At 48.7% G+C, this 26,437-nt stretch overlaps 3 protein-coding genes across 4 annotated transcripts in view; all 3 read left to right on the forward strand.

Annotated features, from left to right (window-relative positions):
• The window catches only part of LOC130595998 (baculoviral IAP repeat-containing protein 5-like), a 121,916-nt gene that overhangs the window by 93,318 nt on the left and 2,161 nt on the right, over positions 1-26,437 (forward strand). The window lies entirely within an intron of this gene.
• LOC130596004 (protein PET117 homolog, mitochondrial) lies at positions 2,640-4,381 on the forward strand. Its single transcript, XM_057403220.1, has 2 exons — positions 2,640-2,799; positions 4,219-4,381. Exons 1-2 carry the CDS (start codon positions 2,704-2,706, stop codon positions 4,366-4,368), a joined length of 246 nt encoding a protein of 81 aa, XP_057259203.1. The 5' UTR covers positions 2,640-2,703; the 3' UTR covers positions 4,369-4,381.
• On the forward strand, positions 4,642-24,005 carry KAT14 (lysine acetyltransferase 14). 2 transcript variants are annotated; one of them, XM_057403083.1, is made up of 10 exons: positions 4,642-4,897; positions 7,542-7,660; positions 9,728-9,849; positions 11,806-11,987; positions 12,527-12,946; positions 14,257-14,828; positions 15,356-15,492; positions 15,996-16,171; positions 19,097-19,287; positions 22,270-24,005. In XM_057403083.1, exons 1-10 carry the CDS (start codon positions 4,642-4,644, stop codon positions 22,441-22,443), a joined length of 2,349 nt encoding a protein of 782 aa, XP_057259066.1. In that variant the 3' UTR covers positions 22,444-24,005. The 2 variants fall into 2 exon arrangements, with proteins under 2 accessions (XP_057259066.1, XP_057259074.1); XM_057403091.1 differs by having other exon boundaries at positions 12,530-12,946.

Genomic DNA, 26,437 nt, shown 5'->3' on the forward strand with positions numbered 1-26,437 from the left:
CACACCTTCTACCACCAAATCTGATAGAGACGTTCACGGTGGGGCCGCGGCGGCTGCATCAGGATGACCAGTGCCTGCACTGCCACAACCCGCTCTGCCGCTGTGGGACTCACCATGAGCTGGCAGCTGGAGGGAAGAACTTCCTAATGTCTCACCTCTATCATCTTAAACCCATTCCCCTTTGTCCTGTCCCTACAGGCCCTTGTCAAAAGACCCTCTCCAGATTTCTCATCACCCCTTCAAGCACTGGAAGCTGCTCTAAGGTTTCCCTGGAGCTTTCTCTTCTCAATGGCTGAACAAGCCCAGCTCTCTCTGCCTGGCTCCAGAGCAGCCCTTGGAGCATCTCCATGGCCTCCTCCAGGCTTGCTCCAACAGCTTCATGTCCCTCCTGTGCTGAGGGTGCTTCAGCAAGACCTAACCCTCGTGAGGAAGGGGGACAAGGGGGAACACCTCAACTACCATGGGAAAAACTGCAGACTGTGGAAGCACAGCATGAACGTTCCGCAGATGAGGTTTTAGTCCTTCAGTGATAGATGCCAGCCTTGGGTAGAGGCTCTCAGCTTCCAGCCGGGGGGAGCTGCGCCCTTCCACGGAGCCATGGGCGCTGCGCTGGCTCCCATCTGCCTGCCTCTGGCTCAACTCTGTTCTTGGCACTCCAGTAGCCTTGGATGTGTTACAAGCACTTATGCATGAGTCTTAATAACAGTAAACACACTGATGTGAGCAAAACTATTAGACGCAATTGAAATATTATCATTCCCACTAATTTTGTCTTTCATTTTAATCACGATTATTCAGCAGGAAGATGAAAAAGATTATAATGAGGAGGGAGAAGCTTCACACGATTGGTTTTCCTCTTCCAGTCCGGGCTGGGGATGCAAACCCCACCATCCCCTCACAGCACCCACTGCTCTGTAACTCCTCTGGAAACATCCAAGCCTGGTTTTGAGACAGGATCTGTGCTACCTGCTGAGGTTGAGGCTCCTCGTGCCCCACCGTCCTGCCTGGCAGCGAGCTGTGGCAGATGCTCGGAGGGAAAAAATGTACAGGAATGTATTGGGAACCAACCTACCCCTTTCACAATAAACCTCCCACCTCCCTCGTCACTTGTGCTTTGAGGAGCTTCTGAGACACGAGCAGCATCCCAACATCCAGGGCACTCCAGGAATCTGAGCAGATCCCTTCTGTATCCGCAGGTTACATTCAGCTTCTGTAGCACCAGGGGCAAGGACTTCCACAAACCCACCCTGGACTGTGGGAAATGGCGAATGAGTCTTGCCTGACCTCCTTCAGGGTTTTACAGACCTCGTGGCACATCCCACTGCCCCACCAGCCATCCTTTTGTCTGATCCATTCACAAGAGTCACTCTCCTGCACCGCTGATGTGCTCATTCGGGTGGTACAGAGCACAGTGACTGCAGTACAGAGCACAGTGACTGTGGTACAGAGCACAGTGACTGCGGTACAGAGCACAGTGACTGCGGTACAGAGCACAGTGACTGCGGTACAGAGCACAGTGACTGCTGACAAGCTCCCTGCTTCTCGGGAGCGTGACCGGAGCCTCTGTCACAGTAGCCAGGGGGAAGTTTGATGTGTTAGAGGGTAAGAGTGCCCTGAAAGGCTGAAGTCCTGTAGCCAACGCCCGAAGTGCATCTGAACGTGGTGGATCGAAGTCATGCACGATAGCCATCTGTTGCCCTCACACGGGAGCACAGGGAACATAAATCCTCTCTGTCTGTAAAGCACTCGGATACTTCAGTGAGGAGGTGCCAGGGAACGACCCCCGGGGACAGGAATAATTCTGTCTTCAGAGCACGAAAAACTGCCAAGCACGAGGCCTAAGGCCACACATTGAACAATGAGCAGAAACCAGACAATTGAAGAGCTGCTTTCTCCAGCTGCTTCATCTGTTCAAAGTGGGTTTTCTGGGCAAGGAAAGTGCAGAACTGGAGGTCTCCGCTCAGTTAAAGCGAAGACAAAAAATAACCGGAATCTTTCTTGAACTCAGAAGAAATCTTTCCCCTTTTGTTTTTTCGGCTCTGCAGCCGCACTGGAAATGCAAGCGCACGCCGGCAGGAAGCTCCACAAACACCCCCTGAGGAAAGGCATCGGGAGCCACCGCCGCCCTCCTCCCTCACGCCCGCGGGGGCTCTTTCCCCATAGCAGTATCGATGGGCAAAGGCGCGGTGAGGAGGGAGCCGGCCCGCCCGCAGCACAGGGGTCGGTGAGTGAGGGCTGGGTGTGCTTATAGCACAGAGCCACGGGCTGGTTTGGGTTGCAAGCGCCCATCCAGATGCACCCCCTGCCGTGAGCAGGCACGTCTCCACCGACGGGCCACCGACGGGCCGCCGACCCGGAGCCGCCTCAGCCCTACGGCACCAGGCCGCCACCTGCTTCCACCATGGGCCTGGGGCTGCCCCGCGGCACCCCCTCAGCCCCAACCGGGAGGCCGCGGAGCGCCGGGGCCTCTCCACGTGCGACGGGAGCGGCGGGAGCGCCCGGTTCTGCCACCTCCCACCAGCTCCGCCCCGGGCCGAGGCTCCGCCCCCTCCCCGCTCGGCCCAGCCTCTCAGCGGCGGTCGATTGCTCTGGCCTGGCTCGGCGCTCGGCTGGGGCACCTCCTCTCACACACACCCCCCCCCCGGCTCCGCGCCGGGCCTTCCCGCCGCGGCGAGCAGCAGGCAGCGGAGCGCTCCGCCCGCGATGTCGCGGAGGTCCCGAGCGGTGCTGGCCGTCTCCGTGCTGCTCTCCGCCGCCACCGTGGTGGCCGTGCACATCCAGCAGCGGCGGGAGCAGGAGGTGAGTGCGCGGCCCGCCCAGGGTAGGTGGGGGGGGGGGGGACACGAAGCGGGGACACCTCCGCGTCCACCCGCAGGCCAGACCACGCCCCTTTGGCGATAACCACGCCCCCTCACCTGGCGGCCTGGGCCGAGGTGTGTGGTGGAGCCACGCCCCGTCGCGTAAACCACGCCCCCTTCTCCGTTAAGCCACGCCCCGGGCCCTCACGTGCACGTGCTCCTGAGCGCGGTGGGCGGCCCGGCCGTGCCTGAGGCGCTGCTCACAGTGGGGCCGGCCCGGCCTTTACCTCACGGCGGGGCCCTGCCGGAGCTCACCCCCGGCGTTTCGCTGTCCACGACCTTTGCCTTCCTCGCCATTTCCTGCCCTGGCATTTGCTCTTCCCATGTTCTCTCCTTGTGGCAAGTGGTCCCTTGGGAGGTTGGGAGCTGCGGGGTGAGGCTGATGGGCTTGGTGGGGCGGCTTCATAGAAGCACAGACTGGTTTAGGAGGGAGCTTAAAGCTCATCCAGTTCCAAACCCCTTACCGCGGGCAGGGACACCTTCCACTGGAGCAGGCTGCTCCAAGCCCCATCCAACCTGGCCTTGAACACTGCGAGGGATGGGGCAGCCACAGCTTCTCTGGGCACCCTGTGAGTAAAGCAAAGAGCAGCTGAGATTTTAGAGCTTTCAACACTCATTGGGGTGCTTACCCACTGATGGTCTGTACTGCACAGGTCATTTTTAATCAGCACTTTGGGTAAAGGGGATATTTTTTTATTGTAGTGCTTTGCTTTTTCACGAGCTTGGCATAAGCAGGTTGTGGGACTTTGATCAGCCATGCAGCAAGAGTTTACAAGGCATTTGGAAGGTACTGGGGGTTGGAACTTGATGTTAAGGCCCCTTCCTAAGGGGCCTTAATGAAGCTAAGGCCCCTAACTATTCTGTGCTTTTGTTAAGACTGAGGCATGCGCGGGAAGAAGCAGATGAAGCCACATGGCAGTTTTTCTTAAGATAGTTTCCACTTTGCCACAGAATTGTCTCCAAGCAGGGGAGAAGCTCTGGGGAGATCAGCTTGAGTTGGTGAAGATTTAGGGCAGAGGTAACAGGGGTTTATAGATCATGTCCATCTTGCATAGCATGGGAATTACAGGCGCATAGCATCTGTTTGCTTGATAGCTTTACCAATTGGTGTGCCCACCCATCTGAAATGAGGACAAATAACGCACTTTTTGGTTTAGTACCATTAGCTGATAGGTATTGTGTATTGGCTCCTGTAGTTTTACATTCAAACCCTGTTAAGTGGCTGTGGCTACAGGTGGTGGCAGAGGACTTGCAAAGGCAGCATAGCATGGTGAACAGCCCTGCAGGAGGGGTTAGAGTGGGAGTTAATCACATTCAGCATCCAACAGGCTGTGATAAACGCTGTCCCTTGTGTTTGCAGAGGCTGCACCGTGGAGTTCTCCAAGATCTTGAGCGTCAACACCAGAAAAAGGAGAATATTCGCCTCCTGGAAGAGCAGATTGCTTTGACAAAGCAGCTTATGGAAGAAAGAGACAAGGCCCTGGTTGAAAAAGGGTCCCAGCAGTCATAGGCACAGCCCTGAGTCCTTAGGGGTTTGATTAAAGATGTTTGGGGATCACTGCGATCTGAGTACTTGCAAATATTTCGGCAAGCAGAGGTAATCTGTGGAAGACTGTTTTTTTTTGTATAGGTTATAATTTACTCCCGGAAGCTATAGTGTGGTCACAGAACATTTCCTTTGTCATTGGCACTTTGACTGTGGAGACTTTGCTGGCACATCCAGTGTGGGTGTACTGGTCAATGCGTAACAAGAAGTTATTCCTTCCCACAAACACCATCTAGGATGGCTAATAATGTCCACATGAGTGGGCTGCTGAGCCGTCATGATGATGAAGCCACCAGGACCTCCACCTCAGAGGGCCTGGAGGAGGGTGAGGTGGAAGGGGAGACTCTCCTGATTGTTGAGTCTGAGGACCAGGCCTCAGTGGATTTATCACACGACCAGAGCGGGGATTCTCTGAACAGCGATGAAGGTGACACGTCCTGGATGGAGGAGATGTCCTATTACTGTGAGAAGTGCCAGAAGTGGATACCAGCAAGTAAGCTTGCCCATTGTTTTGTGTCACATTGCTTGCATTGCTGTGGTGGTTATTTGCACCGTGTCCTGCATGCCTGTTTTATGGGGCATCCTTTGTTTAGCTGTATTTCATCTGATGTTGGAGGAAAACAGTGTTATGCAGTGTACCCTTGCAGACCAGAAACCAGCTGTGTCCTGGGCTGCATCCCCAGAGCATGACCAGCAGCTGGAGGGAGGGGATTCTCCCCCTGTGCTCTGCTCTGGTGAGACCCCCCTGCAGTCCTGTGCCCAGGTCTTGGGAAACAGCACAAGAGGAATGTGGAGCTGATGGAGCAAATCCAGAGGAGGCCATGGAGATGCTCTGAGGGCTGAAGCCGCTCTGCTCTGGAGACAGGCTGAGAGAGCTGGGCTTGTTCAGCCTGGAGAAGGGAAGGCTCCAGGGAGACCTTAGAGCAGCTTCCAGTGCCTAAAGGGGCCAACAAGGCAACTGTTATTCTGAGAAAGGCTCTCTTGGCATTGTATGGAGCCCTTCCAGCCTGATGCCAGCCAGCGGTGTGTGTTAGGCACTTCAACCCACGTACTGCATGCATGTCAAGAGCTGGCATTCCATGTAAAGAAATGGGATTGTCTTTAATTAGTAGAGAACAAGGGTAGGACTTCAGAAACATGCACACTCTCCAAAGACTTCCCAGTGGTGTGTTTAGGGAACTTTAGCCCAGCAACTTGGCCTCTGCTTACCCAGATAGTGACCCCTACCGTGAAGCTCTGTAGGGGAAAAGGGCTTTGGGATGGGTTAGTTGTTTTTGGTTTGTTTGCTCATTTGTTTTGTATGTGTTTTTTCTGGTCAGTTTGTCACATCTGTAGAGCATATGGCTAAATCTCAACCTTAATGGTTTCCTGATATTGTGAATTTAAGCTAGCTTTCACAGAAGTGTGTCCAGCCTGTAGCAGGTCACTCTGGGAGGCACTTGGAGCAAACTGCAGAACTTGATCCCTCTGCTACTGCTGCTTGACATAAGATACATGCTGTTAGGAGCTAGGAACGTGACAGACCTGACTTTACTTTGTAAATTCTGGATTATCAGGTCTGTTACTAGCTCCAAAAGTTGGATATGGCTACGTGCTAGCTGGGGTTTGTGGTGGTTTGGGGTTGGTTTTGTTATTTTTTGGTTGCTGGTTGGCTTATTTATGGCTAGAAATAGTGAACTCTTCAGGAGGTACCTGCCTTGCAGTTAGGTCAGAGCTGTCCTTTTTGTCACCTTAGAGTTTGCCAAGAGTCACAGTTGTAAAAGTCTCCTCTCAAGGGGTGTTAGTGAATGTTTAGATGTTAATGTAGTGAAACCAGCATCATACTATTAAGATGGTATGCAGTTAAAGGGAGATACTAACTTGAAATGTATTAATAAAAGGAGCATTAAAAGTGGCATTGGAGCACTTGATTTAACACTCATTTTGCTTTATTTTGTAAAGGCGTTCCTCTCTTGTTACTGTGGAACAAATCCAAAGAGCAGAAAATGCCAGTCACAGAGCAGGGGTAACTAGATACAAATGTGCCAAGTAAATGAGCTGGAGAAGGGAAATACTGTTCTCTTTGCTAATTGTTCAGGTGTCAGTTGTCACTTGTGAACATCACCACCATGCTCAGACAAATGATTGCTTTTACCTTTAATTGCCATGTGGAACTGTTGTTAATCTACTCAGTGTGGGTTTTTTCCCCCCCATCAGACATAGGCCAACTCTAATTGTCAGGTTCTGCGATTCACTGTGAAAGCAGAGCATCTGTGTATTACAAATGCTTTATCTGATGTCCTTGTACAGTAAAGGAGTTGTCATCCTGTTAGAGAAAGTCCTGATTCAGGTGGTGGTTTTTGCTCTAATGCAGAAACACCAAATTAATACCTGTACCTTTGGGTGTGTGGGGTTGTTAGGGTTAGCTTTACACAGCAAGGCATGTGCTGAAGTTCTGTGCTGATTTGGGATCTCACGTATCAACTGCAGTAAAGAGAAAATGTTTCCTGATAATGTTGGGCTGTTCTTTTGGCTCTCAGTCTGAGAGAGAGCTGTAAAGACGCATAGCAGTGTGTGGAAAGATGACATGGAAGAGAATGCGTGTTTACTCTGATAGCCTTTGCACTCACATACTGTTTTTAACAGGTCAGCTATTATTTTTTTAAAGCAGAGGGGGAAAACAGCTATTTATTGACATATGTAGAATCATAGAATAGTTTGTGTTAGAAGGGACCTTCAAAGCTCCTCTAGTCCAGCTCCCCTGCAATGGGACATCTTCAACTAGATCAGGTTGCTCAGAAACACATCCAGCCTGGCCTTCAGTGTCTTCAGGGATGGCACATCTAGGCTATCGTGGGGAAGCAGGGAAGAGAAATGCATCAGAAGCAAGGAGATCCTTGGCTTTGTACCTGCATTCAGATGTTAAGTAGAATGCCCCTTTTTTGATGCCTGTGTTTTTCAGTTGGTCACTGCTGGCTGCTGTGGCTGTGAAATAAATCCATCATAGTGAGTTCTGATGCTTCCTGTGAACTGTCTGGGTCTTTGGACTCTGGAAGAAAAAAGTTCTTTTCTGCCTGATGTAGGAAATCCAGATCTCCTCTGGAGCACTTTTTCCTATAAAAGGATCGAGAAATTGATTTTTTGCCTCTTCATTTTAGGTCAACTGAGAGAACAGCTCAGCTACCTCAAAGGAGATAACTTTTTCAGATTCACTTGCTCCGATTGCTCAGAAGATGGGAAGGAGCAATTTGAAAGGCTGAGGTTAACGTGGCAACAAGTGAGTAAAACGTGTGTGCTGGCAGAACAACCACAGGACATTGTAAAATTGCTGTTTGTTGTGTATGTGCTACCTAGAAAAAGAGAATCGAGGTATAGGTAACAGTGAGACATGTGAATGAGCTTCAGAAATGAATTCGCTAAGGATTGCCTGCGTATTAGAACTTGGGCATTTGGCAGGTAAATGGCAGGATAATCATACAAGCCACATGCCTTGTTCTTATTTTTTTTCTTCCCCCTTATGTTATTCATGAATTCATGGCTTCAGGCAGGTTTGGGAAAGCAAAGTGAATGCAGTTTGGCTGCAGGGCATGAACAGCTTTTTGTGTATATGAGCAAATGTAAAACTAGTGAGGTAGCAATGTACAAACAGAAAGCTTGCCAGCTCCCTCAACACAAAGCCCCAACCCAGCTGCTTACTAGCAACAGTCCTCACTGAAATTTGGTATTTCAGTCATTTAAATACCTGAGCAATCAAATTTTATTATCAGCAACCACCCTTTGGGTAGGCTGATGCAGGTCATGGTGCTGGAGGAGCAGTCAGGGTGCTGGAGGAGCAGTCTCTTTGGAGTGGCATGGGGAAGAAGGGATGGACAAAATCAAAACAGATGAAGAAGAACATTGACTAGTGAAGGAACTGTCTCCTTAGGCTTCCAGCAGCCAGAGCTGCTGCTGCTGCTTCCAAGTATGTTAAATTGAGGGAAGTCACCAAATCAACTTCTCTGAAGTAGGAAAAACGGGGACAGTGATTTCTGGATTTATTTGGTTTTCATAGTATGTGGCCTCTACAAATCCTTATTTTTGGCCATTTGGAGAGAGTGGTTTGTGAAGTCCTTAGACTGTGTCCCACCTGAATTAAAAAGAAAAAACAGAAAAAGAGACCTCAAAGTCCTAGGTAAACAGTTATCAAACTAGAAGGGGTTACAAGGCAGAACTAGAGTACAGGGGACATTAAAGCTGTCTATATTTCCTTGCTTTGGCATCTTCAGCAATGCATTCCAGAAGGCTATGGCCCACTGTGAGGAAACCCATTTCCTTGGGAAAAACACATTCAGACTTCTTTGATGGTGAAGAGTAAGTCCCCGCTGGAAAAAGTGTCCATTAAAGCTGTGTAATGGTTGAAAGACCATAGAATCCCAGACTGGTTTGCATTGGAAGGGACCTTAAAGCTCATCCAGTTCCAACCCCTGCCACAGGCAGGGACACCTTCCACTAGAGCAGGTTGCTCCAAGCCCCTGTGTCCAGCCTGGCCTTGAACACTGCCAGGGATGGGGTAGCCACAGCTTCTCTGGGCACCCTGTGCCAGGGCCTCAGCACCCTCACAGGGAAGAATTTCTTCCTAATGTCTCATCTAAACCTCCCCTCTGTCAGCTTAAATCCTAGCTGATTTTAGTTGTATTCAAATAAATTGGGTAATTTTAAATTGGCCCCCTTGAATTAACATAAAGAGATGTGATACTTTTTATACCTGCCCTTTAGTTTAGGAGTTCAATAGGTCTGGCTAAATTTGGTTGTGAAGCACATGAATTGAGGTGTAAATAGATTGTGTTCAATGACGATCACTGGGAGACAAACCAAATTCTTTCAATACCCTGAACAATAAGCAGATGTGTAATTTTACAGAGAGTTTAAAGTCTGTCCAGTTTGAAATGTAATAGTAAGTATCTAGAGAGACCGTTGTCACTGTGTTCCTGATGGATTAGGTAGTGGGATTACTTGTGACCCTTTTTTGGAAGGACTTTTCCGTACAGGCCCCAGTTGTGATATAATTCATTTATACAACCACTGCAAAAGCTTGGATCTCAGTATAAACCTGCATAACTAGGCAGCTGGTTATTCCCTTGGGATGCAGAAATCTCGGAGGGAATGTGCATCTAACAATAGAAAGACGAGAATGGGCAGCATGAAAGCGGGAGGAAGATGGATTGCAGGAGTTGCCTGTGAGATATTGCAAAAGTCAGTTATAAATGAGGGAGCAAAGATCTGTGTGTGTGTGGCAGCTCTGGGGGGCCATTCAGAACACAAAGCAGGGGCGATTTTCACTTGTGTCCAACGCTTTCTGTTCCAGGTTGTCATGCTGGCGATGTACAATCTGTCACTGGAAGGCACGGGCCGTCAGGGATACTTCAGATGGAAAGAAGATATTTGTGCTTTTATTGAGAAACACTGGACTTTCTTACTTGGGAACAGGTAAAGATGTGGTGTTTCCTGAAGGTCTGGTTGGTGAGCCAAAGGAATTAAAACGTGTTATGCAGATAGACAAGAATCGTGGTGAATTTGGTGATGTCTCTGTTGAGCCTCACTAGTGGGGAGTTTGAAGGATTTAACGTTGAGAACCTGAATGTAGGCATAAGGGGTACTTCTGGGAAAGAATAAGCATAGTATAGTGAGAGAAAACAACCCCAAGAATGTCCCATAAAAGCAATGTAAGTGCGTATATTCTTGTCTTCCTTCAGGTAGCATATGGGGAATGGCTTTAAACTGATAGAGGGGAGATTTAGATTAGACATTAGGAAGAAATTCTTCCCTGTGAGGGTGCTGAGGCCCTGGCACAGGATGCCCAGAGAAGCTGTGGCTGCTCCATCCCTGGCAGTGTTCAAGGCCAGGTTGGATGGGTCTTGGAGCAGCCTGCTCTAGTGGAAGGTGTCCCTGCCCATGGGACTGGATGGACTAGTGGTCTATGCTGACTTCACAGCTTCTTTTCCTCCCCAGGGATTTCTCTTTTGTAAGTTCTGGCCTTTCTCCTTAACTGGATTGGCTCATTGGTTTGCTTTCATTGCTTGTCTGTGCCTCCTTGCTCTGTTCTCATAAATGTTAGTACTTGTCCCTGCTGGAAGCCAGGGGGATCCTGGCAGGAAGGCAGCTGAAGGTCCCTTGTCCCTCACTTAGGGAGCCATCACCTCGCAGGGTTTGCTGCAGCCTTTTGAGACCTGCCCTGGTGACTGGGCACTCCTTGCTCTGACTAAAATTCAGATGAAGTGATTATTGGCATCAGACATAGTTTTGCTGCTTTCCTGGACAAGCCACTGGTGGAACAGGGACAGCTGAACCATGTGTAGAGGTTCGAGGCATTCAATGCTTTGCTTTTTTGGCATGTTTAACATGTGCTTATCCAGAACAGCTTATCCAGACTTACTGGAACACTCCAGACTGTGATCTGGGGCACCCAAGTTTAATCTCCCACATTTTAAGGTTGGTACCCCAGGATGTGTAATTGCAGTGCTCAGACACCAGTGAATACTTGCTCAGTCCGCCCTAGCCTGGTACTGATGGTTTTCCCAGTGGTGATGTGCAAAGACAAGAAGGAATCCTGAGACCCTATGCAAGTATGGGTTTAGACTGTACACCACGAATGCAGTTCTCCAGTATCTGAGACGTTACCTCTGTTACTGGCTATAGGGGCAATTTTTTAATGTTTCTTTTCACTTCCTGCCTAAACAACATCTTCATCAGCACTCAGAGGATCAAAAAGTGCTCAAATACCCAGTAGAGTACATGGTCCTGCAGAGTGAAAGGCTTAGAAAGCTGGGCTTGTTCAGCCTGGAGAAGAGAAGGCTCTGAGGATGCCTTAGAGCAGCTTCCAGTGCCTAAAGGGGCTCGTAAGAAATCTGGAGAGGGGCTTTTGACAAGGGCCTGTAGGGACAGGACAAGGGGGAATGGCTTTAACCTGACAGGGGAGACTGAGATGAGACATCAGGAATAAGTTCTCCCCTCTGAGGGTGGTGAGACCCTGGCGCAGGTTGCACAGAAAAGCTGTGGCTGCCAGTCACATAGATTGTTTATAGGATGGTTTGGGTTGGAAGGGACCTTAAAGCTCATCCAGTTCCAACCCCCTGCCACAGGCAAGGACACTTTCCACTAGACCAGGTTGCTCCAAGCCCCATCCAACTTGGCCTTGAACACTGCCAGGGATGTGTCCTACCAACCACAGGATTTTTTTGGGGGGGTATAAGTGAGGGTATAATCAGCTTTGGCTGCTGGGGCTCTGGTAGCAGTGTGGATCTCTCTTCTGTAGGCTTGGTGTGTGGCAGCTCATTCACAAAACAATAATTGCACTGTTATCATCTTGGTGAAGGAAGAGGCTTCAGGATGAAAGCAGACTGACAAGTGGGGACCTAACACTTGTTTTCCTCTCTCCCACCACAGGAAAAAGACCTCAACATGGTGGAGCACAGTCGCTGGCTGTCTCTCTGTTGGGAGCCCCTTGTTTTTCCGCTCAGGGGCGCAGGAATTTGGAGAACCTGGATGGTGGAAACTGGTTCATAATAAACCCCCGACAATGAAACCTGAAGGAGAGAAGCTGTCTGCATCTGCGCTGAAGGCAAAAGGTAACTTCTTTCCCTGATGGTGTGTAGGGTCCTCTCTGGGCCAGAGCTGACAGAGCTGGAAAGCATGAGAAAAGCTTACTTAAACCCATGTGTCTGTGTGCATGGGCTGTTTCTTAGTTTTGCTGTGCTCTAACAGTAGACTGAAGGAGACTATGGTGCATATACTGTAGTGTGAGAAGGCTGTTAAATTTTATTAGCCTTTTGCATTGTTAGTAGGTGATTTACAGGGTTTGGAGATTTGTGCAGGGGTTTTGTTTTAGCTGACATCTACAACTTCTCTGCTCCCCTTTACCTGGGGAGGGTTTTTTATCTTATGTCACTAGGTGCAAATCCCCTTCTGTGCAGAGGAGCAAGATGGGGGCTTTAGTGAGGCTTTAGAGGTGCATTGGCTTTATCCTGTGTGTCCCAGAGTGAATTTCTTGGCTACCTTGAAAATGCATCCTCTAAGATTTGTAGTGAATGTGTTTTTCTGACTGTGTAGAATGCATCCAGTGGTTGCAGGAGCTCTGTCTGTTAGAATAAGCAAACTACTTCTTTAGCAGCTTCCAAGCCGCCTCTGGATCCCATCATTACGGTGGAAGGACTCAGGAAGCGGGTAAGCCGCAATCCAGTCGAGTCAGCCATGGAGCTGAAGGAGAAGAGATCTCGTACTCAAGAAGCCAAGGAAATTCGGAGAGCCCAGAAGGAGGCAGCCGGCTTTTTGGACCGGAGCACTTCTTCCACTCCAGTTAAATTCTCCAGTCGAGGCCGTCGTCCCGATATCGTCCTGGAGAAAGGAGAAGTGATTGACTTCTCCTCCTTGAGCTCCTCAGATCGCACTCCTCTGACAAGCCCTTCTCCTTCCCCATCTCTGGACTTCTCCGCTCCTGGCACCCCGGCCTCGCATTCAGCGACTCCCAGCCTTCTCTCAGAAGCAGATCTGATCCCAGATGTCATGCCACCACAGGCTCTGTTTCACGGTAAGAGATGCTTTGGGTTTAGTTTAATAATCATAGTAGAATCCCAGGCTGGTTTGTGTTGGAAGGGACATTAAAGCTCATCCAGTTCCAACCCCCTGCCACAGGAAGGGACACCTTCCACTAGAGCAGGTTGCTCCAAGCCCCTGTATCCAACCTGGCCTTGAACACTGCCAGGGACGGGGCAGCCACAGCTTCTCTGGGCACCCTGTGCCAGGGCCACACCATCCTTACTCTGAACTTGTTCCAGCAGCTCCACATCCCTCTTTGGTTGGGGGTCACATGTAGTTGTTTAGGAAGATGTTAAAAAAAGGTAACTTAGGATGAGCTGCAGGATCTCTTCAAGATAAGATGGGAAGTAACTGGTAATAGTCTGTTTGTCTTGGCTGCATGTAACCCTCGATTAATTTTCCATGGCTTTATTGCCAGCTTCTAAGGACAAAAGAAACAACCATTATTGTCTTCTGAGGGATCCTGACTAAACAGTGGTAGAAGATTTCACCTAGCAGCTGCTGCATCACTCAGCAGAAGCATTTTGCTGCAACACAGATTACACTGTTAGAAAGCAACTCTGTTTTTGTCTGTAATGGTTTTCAATGGCAGAAATGTTATTCTCATGGCAGTAGTTCCAGTAGTGTTATAAGTTCGAGCATCCCAATTAACAGATGTTGGATTCTAGTTGAGTTGCAAAGCAGTGATGCAGGCTGAATGCTGTTAGTTCCTTAAGGAGCCAGACCTCAATCTAGTTGGTAGAGTAGAGAATAAAGCACTTCTTTGTGGAAGTGATGGATGGAAGGATGAATGGAAGGAAGAATAGTCAGGTTCTGTAGAGGGACAAATCCTGTGTTTCAGTAACTTCTAATCGTTCCCTCAGATTAAGCAGAACTTCTCCAGGTTATGCTCACTGAAGATACATCTCACCAGCTGGACCATTTGATCCCCAGTCTTCAGGAACTGTCAGCAATTCAACGTTTGTCCGAGAGCCTGAGCTTGCAGCTCAGGAGTGCTATGTTTTCAGATGCCAAACTGCAAGACACCTTAGGAGGAGGTGTCCTGAAATTGGACTCCCGATGGTTTCTCCTGTCCAAAATCAGGAGGGCCAGAAGTATGTAAGACCTACATATACTTGTACATATACTACTACATGTGGAGTGTGTTGAGTAAACCTGCATTGTTTCTCCTTAGTAGAGAGGAAATAGGTGCTCTTTAAGGTCCAGCCCTAACCATTCTGTGAGATGTCCTGTGACAGCCTTTTTGAAATGGGGCTTTGATATTTACATTTTTAACCAGGGTTATTTTTCTCTATTGAATAGATGATGAGGAGATGGAAGGAGATGGAGTCATAGACCCGGGAATAGAGTACGTGCCCCCTCCCAATGGGACAGGCAGTGCTGGCACTGTGATAGCAAGTAGGAAAAAAGTGAAGACAGTTGAACAAATCAAGCAAGAGGTGGAGAGTGAGGAAGAGAAAACAGAGAGGATGGAAGGTGACAGTGAAGATCCTGAAGAGTCAAACTCATCGCTGCAGGTGAGGGGACGAGACAAGAGGAAGCCACAGCTGGAGAAGGATGCTAAACCCAGAGCTCCCAAGCACACCTCTGTTAGCATCTATGAGGAAAAGCTGCTGCTGAAGAGACTGGAAGCCTGTCCCAATGCCATGAGCATGACCCCGGAGGCCCGGAGACTGAGGCGCAAGCTGTTAGTCAGGCAGGCCAAGAGGGAAAGAGGGCTGCCACTCTTTGACTTGGACCAGGTTGTGAACGCTGCGTTGCTCTTGGTTGATGGGATTTATGGAGCCAAAGAAGGAGGTGTTTCCAGGTCCCCACTAGGGCAAGCAACATACAGAACTACTAGCCAGGACTTCAGGATCTTGGACAGATACCAGGTGAGCATTTCTAAATCTAAGTGACCTTTTGGCACTGACAGCTGACAGTGTCACCTTGAGGTTATCTGACTCCCAAAGTGAAAAGGGTTATGAACAAGAGTCATTTTGACCTGGGGCTGTGTCCCCACCAATGCTGTCACAAGCCCTTTTCTTCCTGGGACGTGCTCGTACAGCACAGCTGTCTGTCAGTGTCAGCACCACAAATGTCTATGTATTTGTACTCCAGCCCTGCCCAAACACTGATGGTGGAGGCTTGGAAGCACTCAAATAAGCAGTTGATCTTTCATGTGATATAGGAGGAAGATCACTTGCAGTGCCTTTCTGAGTGATGTGTGTGGCTCATAGGTTTGGGTGCTGAATCCAAGAGTGCCAAGCATAGTCCTCTTGAGGTGGGACCATCATGCTGTGGCTCCAGTCCATCTGGTCACATTGAGAGGCCCTTATACCCCCTCTGTTGATGTGATTCCCCTATGTTAAGTCATTGACTGATATTCCTGAGATGTTCTGCATTGTTTTTGTACATACAGACAATGCTGCCTGCCATGAAGGGCTATCGACAGCAGACCACAAAGTTCCTGTATCGACTGGTAGGCTCAGAGGACCTGCTGACAGACCACAGCATCGTCAGTCCTTACACATCCCGTGTGCTGAAACCTTACATCAGGTACAGCTGGTCAGAGGTTGAGTCTGAATTTGCTCTTGGCTTATGAACCAACAGTCCGCAGAGGGGACACCCTGGCCAGTGCTCCTTGCTCATCCATATAGAGCCAGTCGTAACCCTGAAGGGATAGTGGTTGGGTTAGCTGAGGATTTGAGCTGGCTGTGCGCTGGGAAGGGGAATCTCCAAGAGAGAACAGATGGAGGGCAAAGAGGGAGTCACGGAAGTCTTGCAGTGCAAGTTGCACCTGCTTTTGGGTCAGAACCATGATTTCCTTGCTCCTGCCTGTTAGGGGAGGCTGGCTTGGCTTGCTGCAATCCAGAACATGTCCTGGCCTCTGACACAAGGGCGGTTTTGCTGAGCTGGGTGCTGTTTTCCCAGTTGAACGAAGAATCTGTTCTTTTGTTCCTAGTTGAGCGTGTCAGGAAGTATTTCATGGGCAGAACCCATTCAGCGGCAGTTACTGTTGCTCACTCATGTTTTGTGTTTGCTTTTCGTGTTACTGGCAGGCGTGATTATGAGACAAAGCCCCCAAAACTCCAGCTGCTGGCAGAAATCCGGGCGTATCCGCACAGGAATGATCTCAACTGGAAGGCTGAGCCAGAAGCACCCGTCGATTACTGCTACGTTCGCCCTAATCACATCCCCACTATAAACTCCATGTGCCATGAATTCTTCTGGCCTGGTAAGATTGCTTCAGTGCTTGGTTTTCAAAGAAGGAAGTGGTTTTGTTCCAAAAAGGAGTATTCTTGGGCTCATTTTTGCTTCAGTTGGTGTCTGGCTCCGTTCTTAGAAAACCATTATCTGATGTCCTAGGAATGCAGCTGAGATGGAGACATGGGCTTGGTGTCTTTGTCTCTTGAGATCATTTAGAACTGGGCAATTAGGCCAGAATTAGCACACTGCTTAAAGAAATAGATAGTTTTGGGTAACACTGTTGATGGCAATAGGAGTAGTCAGTTGGGAAAACTAGGCATCCAGTGAAACAATTGGGGCTGTTTTATACCAGAGATCTACTGCTCATTAGCTTCATGAGAAAGTTTCTTCCTAGCAGCCATAAGCTGGGTATGTTGGAATGAAATTTAGGAATTACACTTCAAACCGCAAGCTTTACTGTGGTGTCCTTTATTTCTTCAAGCCTCAGTATTTGCAAGGTAAGGGAAAGCTTGGGTATCGATTTTTGGGTGTCTTCTTGAACTTAGGCTCTTTGGGGACAGCGTCTGCCCTTTACGGGGGCAGTTATGAGGCTGTAGTCTTTACTCCTGAAATAATAATGGTGATGTTCATGTACTGCATGGATCAGCTTGTGATCAGCAAACAGCATGGCAGTCTAATTAGAAAAGCCCAGTACAAACAGTACACACCTTTCTTCCAAGTAACTGTTTGCTCTGTGTTTTGATTCAGCAGATAGTGATTCAACAGGGCTTGTAGTTCAGCAGTGCTCCTGCTGCAGTCAGGATGGGTGCTCTTTGTGCTACTCACTGCCCAAACTGTACCATTGTGGGGGAGAAAAGGAGGAGTACCTTCCCTTTCACAAGCTTTTTGGAGCTCGCTTGCAGTCCCAACAGAGGCTGAACCCCTTTGTCACAGTCTCTCCTCTTCTGATAATGCATTTGAAGTTCTGGCCAAGTTGGGTTGCACCTTCATTAAGTTCTTCAGGACTCACCCTGTTTTATTTCATGTAAGAAGCGTGGGTGTGTTCCACCTGACTGTGAACTGTTCATCAGTAAATCAGAAGCTGGCACTCCCATCGGCCTTCAAACGGGAATCGGGATCTCTTCCATGGTGTACGTTCTCTGAGGCTGGGATTACATGATTTGTTGCACCTTGGTTGTGTTTTAGCAGGAGAGGTGAGCAAGGAGGTTGATACATCAGGAGATAAAGCACAGTGCCTTTGTTGATACAAAGGGTTTAGCTCCACAAGGGGCTGCTACAAATGAGGGGGGTGGGATATGCAGAAAGCACTTTTCAGAGAAGTAGCTGTAATTCCACCTAAGTTTAGCCATGCAAAGCATGTGTGCTTGGGGATGCTATGGTCAGTAAATGGCTCCTTAGGTGTGCTCAGTTGCCTTCTAAAAGCGATGCTGTAATTGACTGATTTCTTAAGTTTTGGGTGCTTCACCAGGTGTGGTGAGCCCAGGCCTCAGTCCTTCCGCCTGTCCTAATCCTTCCTGTCAGAGCTGCTCTTGTTTCTCACAAGGCAGAAACAAGTTTGCAGGTAGTTACTGCAAATGAGCTGATGTGAAGCAAGATTCCCCCTTGTCTCTCACGGTATCTTGTGCCTTCATGCCCTAACGGGAAACATCTCCCCAGCAGACAAGTGGTAAACCATACTGAGCTAAGCATCTTCTGACAGGAATAACTGCGTGCTGAGGGGACGGCACCATTCCATAGACGCCAGCGTGCTCAGGGCAATGCAGGGTTCCTGTTCAGACATGCTGTGAGGCACTTCACAGTCAATTGCAGCCTTGAGATAATTAACGTGGCTCCCTATTGCCAATCGATTCCTCCCACTCACTTCTCCCAGCTTACTCCCTTATTTGTGCCTGGTGCCTTATGGAGTCTTGCATCTCATCAGGAGTGATAATAAACATTACAGGAAAACACACTGTGCTGCTTTGTTATCCCAAATAGATCTGTGATGGCCAATTTGAGGCTGAAACTAACATTCTTGGAGCAGCTCTGCTATGTATTGCACCTCATTTAGGGCCTGTCCACACAAATTACAGAGCAGTCTTCTGTGCCTTGAACTGCACTGCTTGGCCTTGACATGCTGTGTGAGTGCTGCCAGGCTGCTATCTATTCTGATAGCAGAGAAAGCTGTGGTCAGGTTCACAGTGCAGCTCCACAAACAGCTGAGTGTGCGCAACAGGAGGCAGCAGAAGATCAAGGCCAGGTTACCTTAGGCAGTTGTGCTACCAAAGCTGAAGCCCAGTTTCATGTCTGCTGCATCTGGAGAGAGTTTGCAGGAGGACCAGGATGGTGCATCAGGCAGATGCACTCTAAACCAGCCCCCTTTGCTTGTCTGCAGGCAGGTCCTTGGCAGCTGGCATAGGAGTGGTGTACATCAACCTGGTGCTGGCCCAGCCCAGGTGAAATGGAGAACCAAACCCCTATCATTAATCTTACTGCAGCCCTTAAGAGCCCCAGGCAAGAGGCACAAGCTTGCTAGGACCCAATCCAGCAAACATTTGCACATGCCAGTACCTTTATCCACATGCATATTTAGAACTGGGTGCTTAGCAGAGCCTGCTGATACAGCTCACAATACAAACCAAGGAAGATGAGCTGGATGCTGAGGTCGTGTGATCTTTATTTTAAGCCATACTGTTTGAGAGAAGGTGCTTTCGAGTTGTTAGTTTCCTCCTTGAGTTGTTTGGGAGGAAAATCAGCTCTGTTTCATTTCTCTGTGCAAGAATCCCCACTAGTAAGCAGGTCTCATTTTGTCTGTGTGTTTTGCTGAAGCATCTCTCAATATCAGTGCTTTGAAATTAAGGTGAAGGGAAGGGATCAAGTGAATGTTTCTAAAAGGCCTTATGCCCCTGAATTTCCATGCAGGTGTGACACTTTTCATTTGCAATGCTTCCATCTGCTGTTTCTCTCTCCATAGGAATCGATTTGTCAGAATGCCTGCAGTACCCAGACTTCAGTGTTGTCGTCCTTTACAAGAAAGTGATCATTGCCTTTGGCTTTATGGTGCCAGATGTGAAATACAATGAAGCTTACATCTCTTTTCTGTTTGTTCACCCTGAGTGGAGAAGGGCTGGGATTGCAACCTTCATGATTTACCACCTTATTCAGGTAATGAAAAAGTCCCATGTTTCTGCTAAAGAACTGGCTCTCCCTCCTTCCTTGTGTGCACACATGCAAATATTAGAGTAAGTAGTGTTGTGTTCTTCCCTTCTGGCTCTTCCCCTTGCCCTTCTTCTGCTTACATCGCATACATTGTCAGCAGCCCATGTCCTATGGGGAGAAATCACTTCAAAATAGAAACTACAATGTATTTAATAGAATAACCATACAGGTCAGGTCCTGGGAGCTAGTGAGATGCTGCAGGCTTTGACTGTTGGGATTAGCTTTGTGTTCTTCAGTGCTCAACAGTTCTCATAACAGTAATACCATAAATTTGGGGCTTAAGGGAGAAAATGTGATCATATGGGGAGGTTCAGTTAGAAGCTATTGCAGCTTTCTTGGCTGCACGTGGATGTTTATTCCGTGACCAGGGCCGTTGCATTAAATCACTTACTGATCATAATCATTCTCTTTCGCTTTCAATACCCTGGTTCAAATCCAGCTGCATTGAAGATAAAGAATAAGTGTTCGCAACCTCATTCAAATTTGTTCAAACTAGCTTGTACTGGGCTTTGTTCCATGGGATACTTGGGAAAATTAGTTGGAGCTCACTAAACAGGTGGAATTAAAGTAGTTAAACTTCATTAAATCTCTATGTGAATACTGTTATTCAGGCGGCCTTAATTCCAGTCACTTTACTGAATTAAATAGCAGGAAATCCAGCTTAATTCTGAGTAAGGATGCAGACATATGTCCTGTTTGCAGCCAAACTGTGCCTCTTCAGGACCCACAGCTTCACCACTCCCTGAATAGTCTTGGCAGAGCTGCCGATACGAAACATTTCTTAACTTGTTTTACTCCAGATGAGCTGCACTAGCATAAACTCGCCATTCAAACTGTTTTTCCTCGTGCTCATTTGGCTGGAGAGAGGTAGAGAGTGCCGGTAGAGCCTTGGGAACAGTGATCTGTACCTTGGAAAAGCAGATTCCACTGAGGGTGGCTCTTCTGGGCCACCTGAGGGTAACTCTTACACATCTCTCTGTAGTGTCCACCTCTCTTTGCTCTATGTGTCGATGCAGGGCATGAACCAATCTGCTTTAAATTCACCCCTTCAGTTTCCCAAGCATCTCTGTGTAAAGTGTTTAAGTAAATCTCCCTCAACTGTCGTCTGTTGATGTGAGATGTCAGCACTTGGTGAGAACAGGCGCAAGCAGTGTGCCAAGGTTTGCAGGGATCCAGCAGCTGGATCACGTCTCTCCAGCAGAGTTGGGATGTGTTGGCAAGCGAGCTACAGAAAATCATCACAGCTTTTTGTAGGGTATATCACAGCCAATTAACCCAATTCTGCTTGCAGGTACATAGCATAAAGTTGCCAGAGGGGTTGGACCTCGATGATCTTCAGGTCCTTTCCAGCCCTAACTATTCTATGTTGAGGAGAGGGCCAGGCAGGTTTGAGGCTGACGAGGCTCACTCGCAATGAGAGATCACCATTGTATGTTCGGCTCACACTAGGTTTATTTTTCCATTGTGAACTGTTTGTCAGTGGTAGAAGGCTTTTAATCATGGAGGAGAAGAAATGGTTCTTCTGACCATTTGTTCCTTGACCCCCAGATTGCAGGTGATGCTTCGCAGCCTGCTTGGGCTAACACTGGGGTCTGCTCTCTGTAGCAAGAGTCACTGTCATACACTGTTGGGATTAAGGGTGATTCTCTGAATACCTGAAAGGATGTTGTAGTGAGGTGGGGGTCAGTCTCCTCTCCCAAGGAACAAGGGACACGACAAGAGGAAACGGCCTCCAGCTGCACCAGGGGAGGTTTAGGCTGGATATTGGGAACAATTCCTTCCCCAAAGGGCAGTCAGGCATTGGAACAGGCTGCCCAGGGCAGTGCTGGAATCACCGTCCGTGGAAGTATTCACAAACTGTGTAGACGAGGCCCTCAGTGCCATGGGTTAGTGGTGGCCTTGGCAGTGCTGGGGAACGGTTGGACTGGATGATCTTGAAGGGCTTTTCTAACCTAACAGTTTCTATGACCAGATCAGTGGATCAGTGTGCTGAGTTTGGGGATGAATTCTTAGGAACAGCATAATCTAATAGGAAATGTGTTGATGTAAATGGTGCCTTGATGATGAGTTTGTTGTAAGAAGTTACCCTCTAATGCATGTGGCCCAGAGAACCAGACTGCATCTTCTTAATGATCTCATTCCAACTTCCCTTCCCCAAAAAGGCCTCCTGATTATATTCCCCCCATTAATCCCTATGAGAGCTTTCCCTTTAAACGATCTACCTTGGAAATTTCCTAAGGGGTGGTGCTGTTCCCACGTAGACAATAGTGTACACAGAATGCTATTAAAACACTAGATGAAAGCAGGAAAGCTTTATTATATCAGCATCTTTATCAGAGAGCTGCTGGTTAGAGTAATCTGGGATCTTCTAGGTAACTTTAGCTGTGCCATTTGCTGTCTGAACTGAGTTCCCTGCCTTCTCAGGAGTGCTGTGCCCTGAAGGATGGGAGAGGAGCTGGGTGGGATAGACAGGAATTCCAGCGTGACGGCCCAGAGGTGTGCTGGTCCCAGAGCTCGGCTCTGTTGACAGGGAGGAGTGGGGCACCTGATCCTCTGGCATGTTTTGCCTTTTCTTCAGGCCATTGTTAATAAGTATTAGAGACCTTTGCTGTGCACTGAGGTTGCTTTTAATTAACAATCACTTAGCAATTGACAATGGAAAGCTGACAAATTATAATCCAAATGCCTGCTTTCATCGTCGAGGATTCCACATTTCCCAGAAACAAAGGAGCGGAGGAACAGCAGCGCTCCCTCTGCTGTTGCTGTGTGTGGTAACTTCTGTGTTGGGGCCTGCAGTTTTCTCACGTTTCCTCAGTAACCTGAATACCTGAACTGATGAATCTCTTCACCTCCGCATTCCCCCAGAGGCTGTCTCATTCTGTTGCTGTGATACTTCTTTCTTTTCTCCCCCTTCTCCTCCCTTGGCAGACCTGCATGGGCAAAGACGTAACCCTTCACGTCTCTGCAAGCAACCCTGCTATGCTGCTCTACCAGAAGTTTGGATTTAAGACTGAAGAGTACATTTTGGATTTTTATGACAAATACTACCCCTTGGACAGCAAGGAGTGCAAGCACGCCTTCTTTCTCAGGCTGCGGCGCTGATCCGTGTCGGGGGGCTGCGGAAAGCCCAGTCTGTCAAGCAAAGAACTGCCACGGCTTTCAGTGGAGGATGTTGGCTGCCATGTGAGAGCTGGAGCACACCGACGCCTTTATCCCTAGGACGTTGAATGTCAACCGTGTTGTGTGATAAAACTGCAAAAAGAGGATTTGTTCCTATTGCTCCGAGGGGACAGGCCTGGAAATGCCAACCGGGACCTGCTGAAACCACTGGAAGACTGAAATTCTTTATGGGGAGTTTTTGTGCCGCTCTTATTTTGGAAAGCCTCGTTGTCAAACAGAAAACCCCAAACAAAAAACGGTTGTCACTTCAGAGGGTGTCAAATTTTGAAACCTGCCCAAAAATAGCCACAGGTTTTTGGGGTTTGTTTATGGGAAATGAACGTCTGAACTTAACTCATCCGGTGTTTCTGTGATTTGATTGCTTTGTTAGGAACCGTGTCTTGAATCCGTGAAGGGAACCAAGTTCCTGGTGCCCCTACCTGGAAGCGCTCTTTAGGAAAGCTCTGCACTTGCCAGAACAGCAGTGCTGGAACCATGCTTTAGGAATAATGAAGAGCGTGTGAAGTCCTGTTCTTCCCCAGTGTGAGGCTCTGTGAGGTGTGTGTCTCCCACTCCTTCACGACTGCCTTCCTTTCCTTTTCCCTTGTTGGCCCTGTGCTCACTGTGAAGTTTTTGTAGTGCCAGTGTTTGGTGTTCAGAACAAGATGTCAAGCGGGTTTTGCTGCACATCAGCCCCTTGGGCACACCTCTAACCACAGAGCCAGCCTTGCAGCTCCAGCACCCACCTCCTCCTGCTACAGATGCTCTGGCGAGAAGAAACCCAGAACAGAAGTCAGTGGTGACGGCTGAAATGCAGGCTCTGGTTTGTAGAAGCAATCTGCAGCTTGGAGGGAGGGAAGGGTAGAGGTAGGCCAGTTCCAGTTTCTGGAAGCATCTTGGCTGGGATTTCATGGCTGTAAGTATAAGAGAAGAGCAAAGAATAAATAGGAATAAGCAAGAATTAAAAGAACACAAACCCGAAACAGTTTCTGTGGTAGTGGGGATTAGTCCTTTTACAGTTTAGCAGCTTCTCTCTCTCCCTGACTTTTATTGCAGATGAACAGCAAGCAGGCAGTGTGCTGCCTGACCAAAGGTCAGCCTGTGCGTTTTCAGTACGATTCACATTCGCTGTTCTGATCCTTCCACATCAAGCCTTACAGAGATCTGCACAAGAAATGTGACTTCTTTATCCTTAATCCATTGTGTATACCTGCCTGTAGTAGTAGTTGCCTTAATGAAGTCTTCATTTTGGTAACAGCAGAGACAGACACACGAAGTGTGGTTTTGTGTAGCCTATGTACATCATCACCAAAACAAAAACAGTGTTAGTGGGAGGGGAAAGGAACCCATCCAAGTGTTACGTGCCCTAACATCTGTGCACATTTCTGCCTGCTTTATGACTGTGTGAAGTTCAGTGTTACTGATGTTTGAGTTAGCTGTGCTTGGAAGGAAAAAAGTATCTGTCTTTATGAATGGAATTAAAGCCCTTCCCTTGGAAAATCCTACCTGTAGTCATGCTGCTTGTTAAGCTGTGTCTCCATCAGCTTATTTCACTGAAATCTGGCAAACTCGAGGATGCAAAGCCTGTGTATGGGCAGCAGATAGCAAGAAACCCTTTATTCCTTTACTGGGCACCCACACAGAAGTCACACACGTGCAGGCCCCAGCAGGGTGTTTCCTTCCTAGCCAGGAGGAGGAGATAAAGTCTGAAGAAGATGAGATGAACGTGATGTTCTGTATCATGTTCTTAAAGGTGGCCATGAAGATTTTGAGCAGTTGCTTGTTCTATGCTAATACCTCCGTGGCTTTGTCTCTCAGAGGGAAAATGCCAAGTAGAGAAGGTGTAAGAACAGCACTGGGATTCCTGCTAATTCGCTTGTATTTCTTGGGAAATTGGCCAGTTAAAGGCTATACCTGTTATATCCCACACTCCTGGGGCCGTAGGCTTAAGTTTTGATCCCTTAGTGTTATCTTACGTGCTTTTGTAAACTGCACACCCTGTTCCTTAGCGCTGCCTGTGAAAATGGGGCATGCCTTTGAATTGCTTACTGTGAGATCCTTCCCTGTTGATCCTAGTGAATCACTTTGCTGATGGTCTGGGTGAAGCTGAATAGCTGTGACCCAAGAAGACTTGCAAAGGGATCCCAGCAAACCAGGACTGAAGGACACTGGTGAAGTCTACCTCACTGGTGTAGGACACTGGTGTGGTATCTGTGTGTTACCTCCTCTCAGCAACTCACACTGTCTGTAAGAGGTGATTTCTTTTGCTCTGCTGGCTGTATGGGTAAGCACAGAGGCACTGTTCAGGGAGCAGGAATTCAGCCCCCGCTTCCAACAAGAGGCTTCTGAGGACAGGAGGCTGAGGCCAGGCTGGTAACTGGCAGCATGTGAAGTCAGGTGTGTGATCTGATAGGAGCTGGCAGCCCTGGGGAAACACCCAGCCTTGCCAGAGAGCAATGCCTGCCCTCACGAGGTCGGCACCAGGATTAGGCAGCCTTTGGAGTAGCTGTAAGATAGCTGCTGCAGCTCCAGATGTCGTTTGTGGCTGCACAGGGACCACTTCCAGCCTCCTCTCAGGAGAACATTTCTTCCCCAGGATGCTGACTAATGAATAATGCTTAGCAGCTTAAGGCCACACTGCTTGAACAGTCACGTGCAGCTGGTTTTCAATGCAACGGATGAGGTTCTCCCAAGGCACATGGGGAAACAAATTGTGTGCTCTCAGCCCCCTGCTTCCCTCCATGTCAGGCTGTGGAGAGCAGCATGATGAGTTATGTTAGCTGTGATTGATGAAGCCAGCATCCACCCCGCTTAAGGACACAATTACTCCACGCTTCCCTGAGCTGCACAGCGACGGTAGCAGCGATTACAATTGCCAAACACATCCCAGTTTAGCAGAACAAAGTTTTCCTGCAGAATAAAGGTGGGACCTCACCCTGTCCTAGTAAGGCAGCAAAGCCTGAACCTTCCCATGTGCTCGTGTGAGCTTTGATACTTCACAACCAGGAAGCTGCCTACTGTGGTCAGCTTTATCATGCCCATTGATCTACAGTGTCTGAGCTGGGTAAATACTGGGATCATGCTGCATAGTTGTCAGTAAATTTGTAGGAGTCATACTTTGCAGTTTACTTTGAAAGAGAAGTCTCTTCCCAGAGAGTCCTGAGGCTGCCCGCATAGGTGCCGAATGCTTCTTTTCAGGTTAGATTCAGTCTGGGGGAAGAAGCAGGAGTTTGGTCTGTTTGTTGCCACCTGTGGTGTAAGGATGTGCTTCTTCACAGCCCCACCTGCTTGTAAGGATGAGCTCCTGGGGAGCAGTTGAGCTCAGATGTCTTTATCCCTCATCTCTGACTCCTGTCCTCACATCAGCTTGCCGCAGAGGTAACCTGGGAGGAGATAATCTGGAGGAGGTATCTCTGAGCAAACACTGCCTGCCACGTTGGACCGCGCAGGAAACCCAGCCCCTGCTGCTGTGATGGATGACTAGCTGCTTCTTCCCCGCAGAACCAGCTGCCTCTTGCCCCCGTGGCTGGGAGCCAGATTGCCAGGTCCCGCTTCCTTCTCCAGGCAGAGACAGTGAGCTCAGCCGCTCCTGCTGCCCGCGGGAGGGGAGAGCAGCGCTCTGTGCCAACAACAGGCGGTCACCGCCACGGGGGAGTGGGAGCAGCTCTGTGTGGGTCCTGCCTAGCAGGACCCTTCCTGCTGTGCTCCTCTGCCAGCTCTGTCAGTGTGGAAACCCAGGGCAGCTTCTTATGGAATGTAAAAAAACAGGAAAAAAAGGTCAAACTGGCAAATTTGTCCTCTTCCCTGATGGACTTGTGCTGGAGGCTTTAGAGCATCCCTTTCCCAACTGGCTCACACTATATCATGGAATCCCAGACTGGTTCGGGCTAGAAGGGACCTTAAAGCTCATCCAGTTGTGGGACACCTTCCACTGGAG

The sequence above is a fragment of the Pezoporus wallicus genome, unplaced genomic scaffold, assembly GCF_028554395.1.
Source record: "Pezoporus wallicus isolate ANWC-B61680 ecotype Strahan unplaced genomic scaffold, APGP_CSIRO_Pwel_v1 contig_7553, whole genome shotgun sequence".
Classification (NCBI taxonomy): domain Eukaryota; kingdom Metazoa; phylum Chordata; class Aves; order Psittaciformes; family Psittacidae; genus Pezoporus; species Pezoporus wallicus.

What these genes read in the sequence shown, in the direction of transcription:
- LOC130596004 (XM_057403220.1), top strand. Translation starts at nt 2,704, where the DNA reads ATGTCGCGGAGGTCCCGAGCGGTGCTGGCCGTCTCCGTGCTGCTCTCC. An exon ending in AGCAGCGGCGGGAGCAGGAG is followed by an intron (nt 2,800 to 4,218) that starts GTGAGTGCGCGG and finishes TTGTGTTTGCAG; the next exon opens with AGGCTGCACCGTGGAGTTCT.
- KAT14 (XM_057403083.1), top strand. Translation starts at nt 4,642, where the DNA reads ATGGCTAATAATGTCCACATGAGTGGGCTGCTGAGCCGTCATGATGAT. An exon ending in ACCACAGGCTCTGTTTCACG is followed by an intron (nt 12,947 to 14,256) that starts GTAAGAGATGCT and finishes TCTATTGAATAG; the next exon opens with ATGATGAGGAGATGGAAGGA. An exon ending in TGATTTACCACCTTATTCAG is followed by an intron (nt 19,288 to 22,269) that starts GTAATGAAAAAG and finishes CTCCCTTGGCAG; the next exon opens with ACCTGCATGGGCAAAGACGT.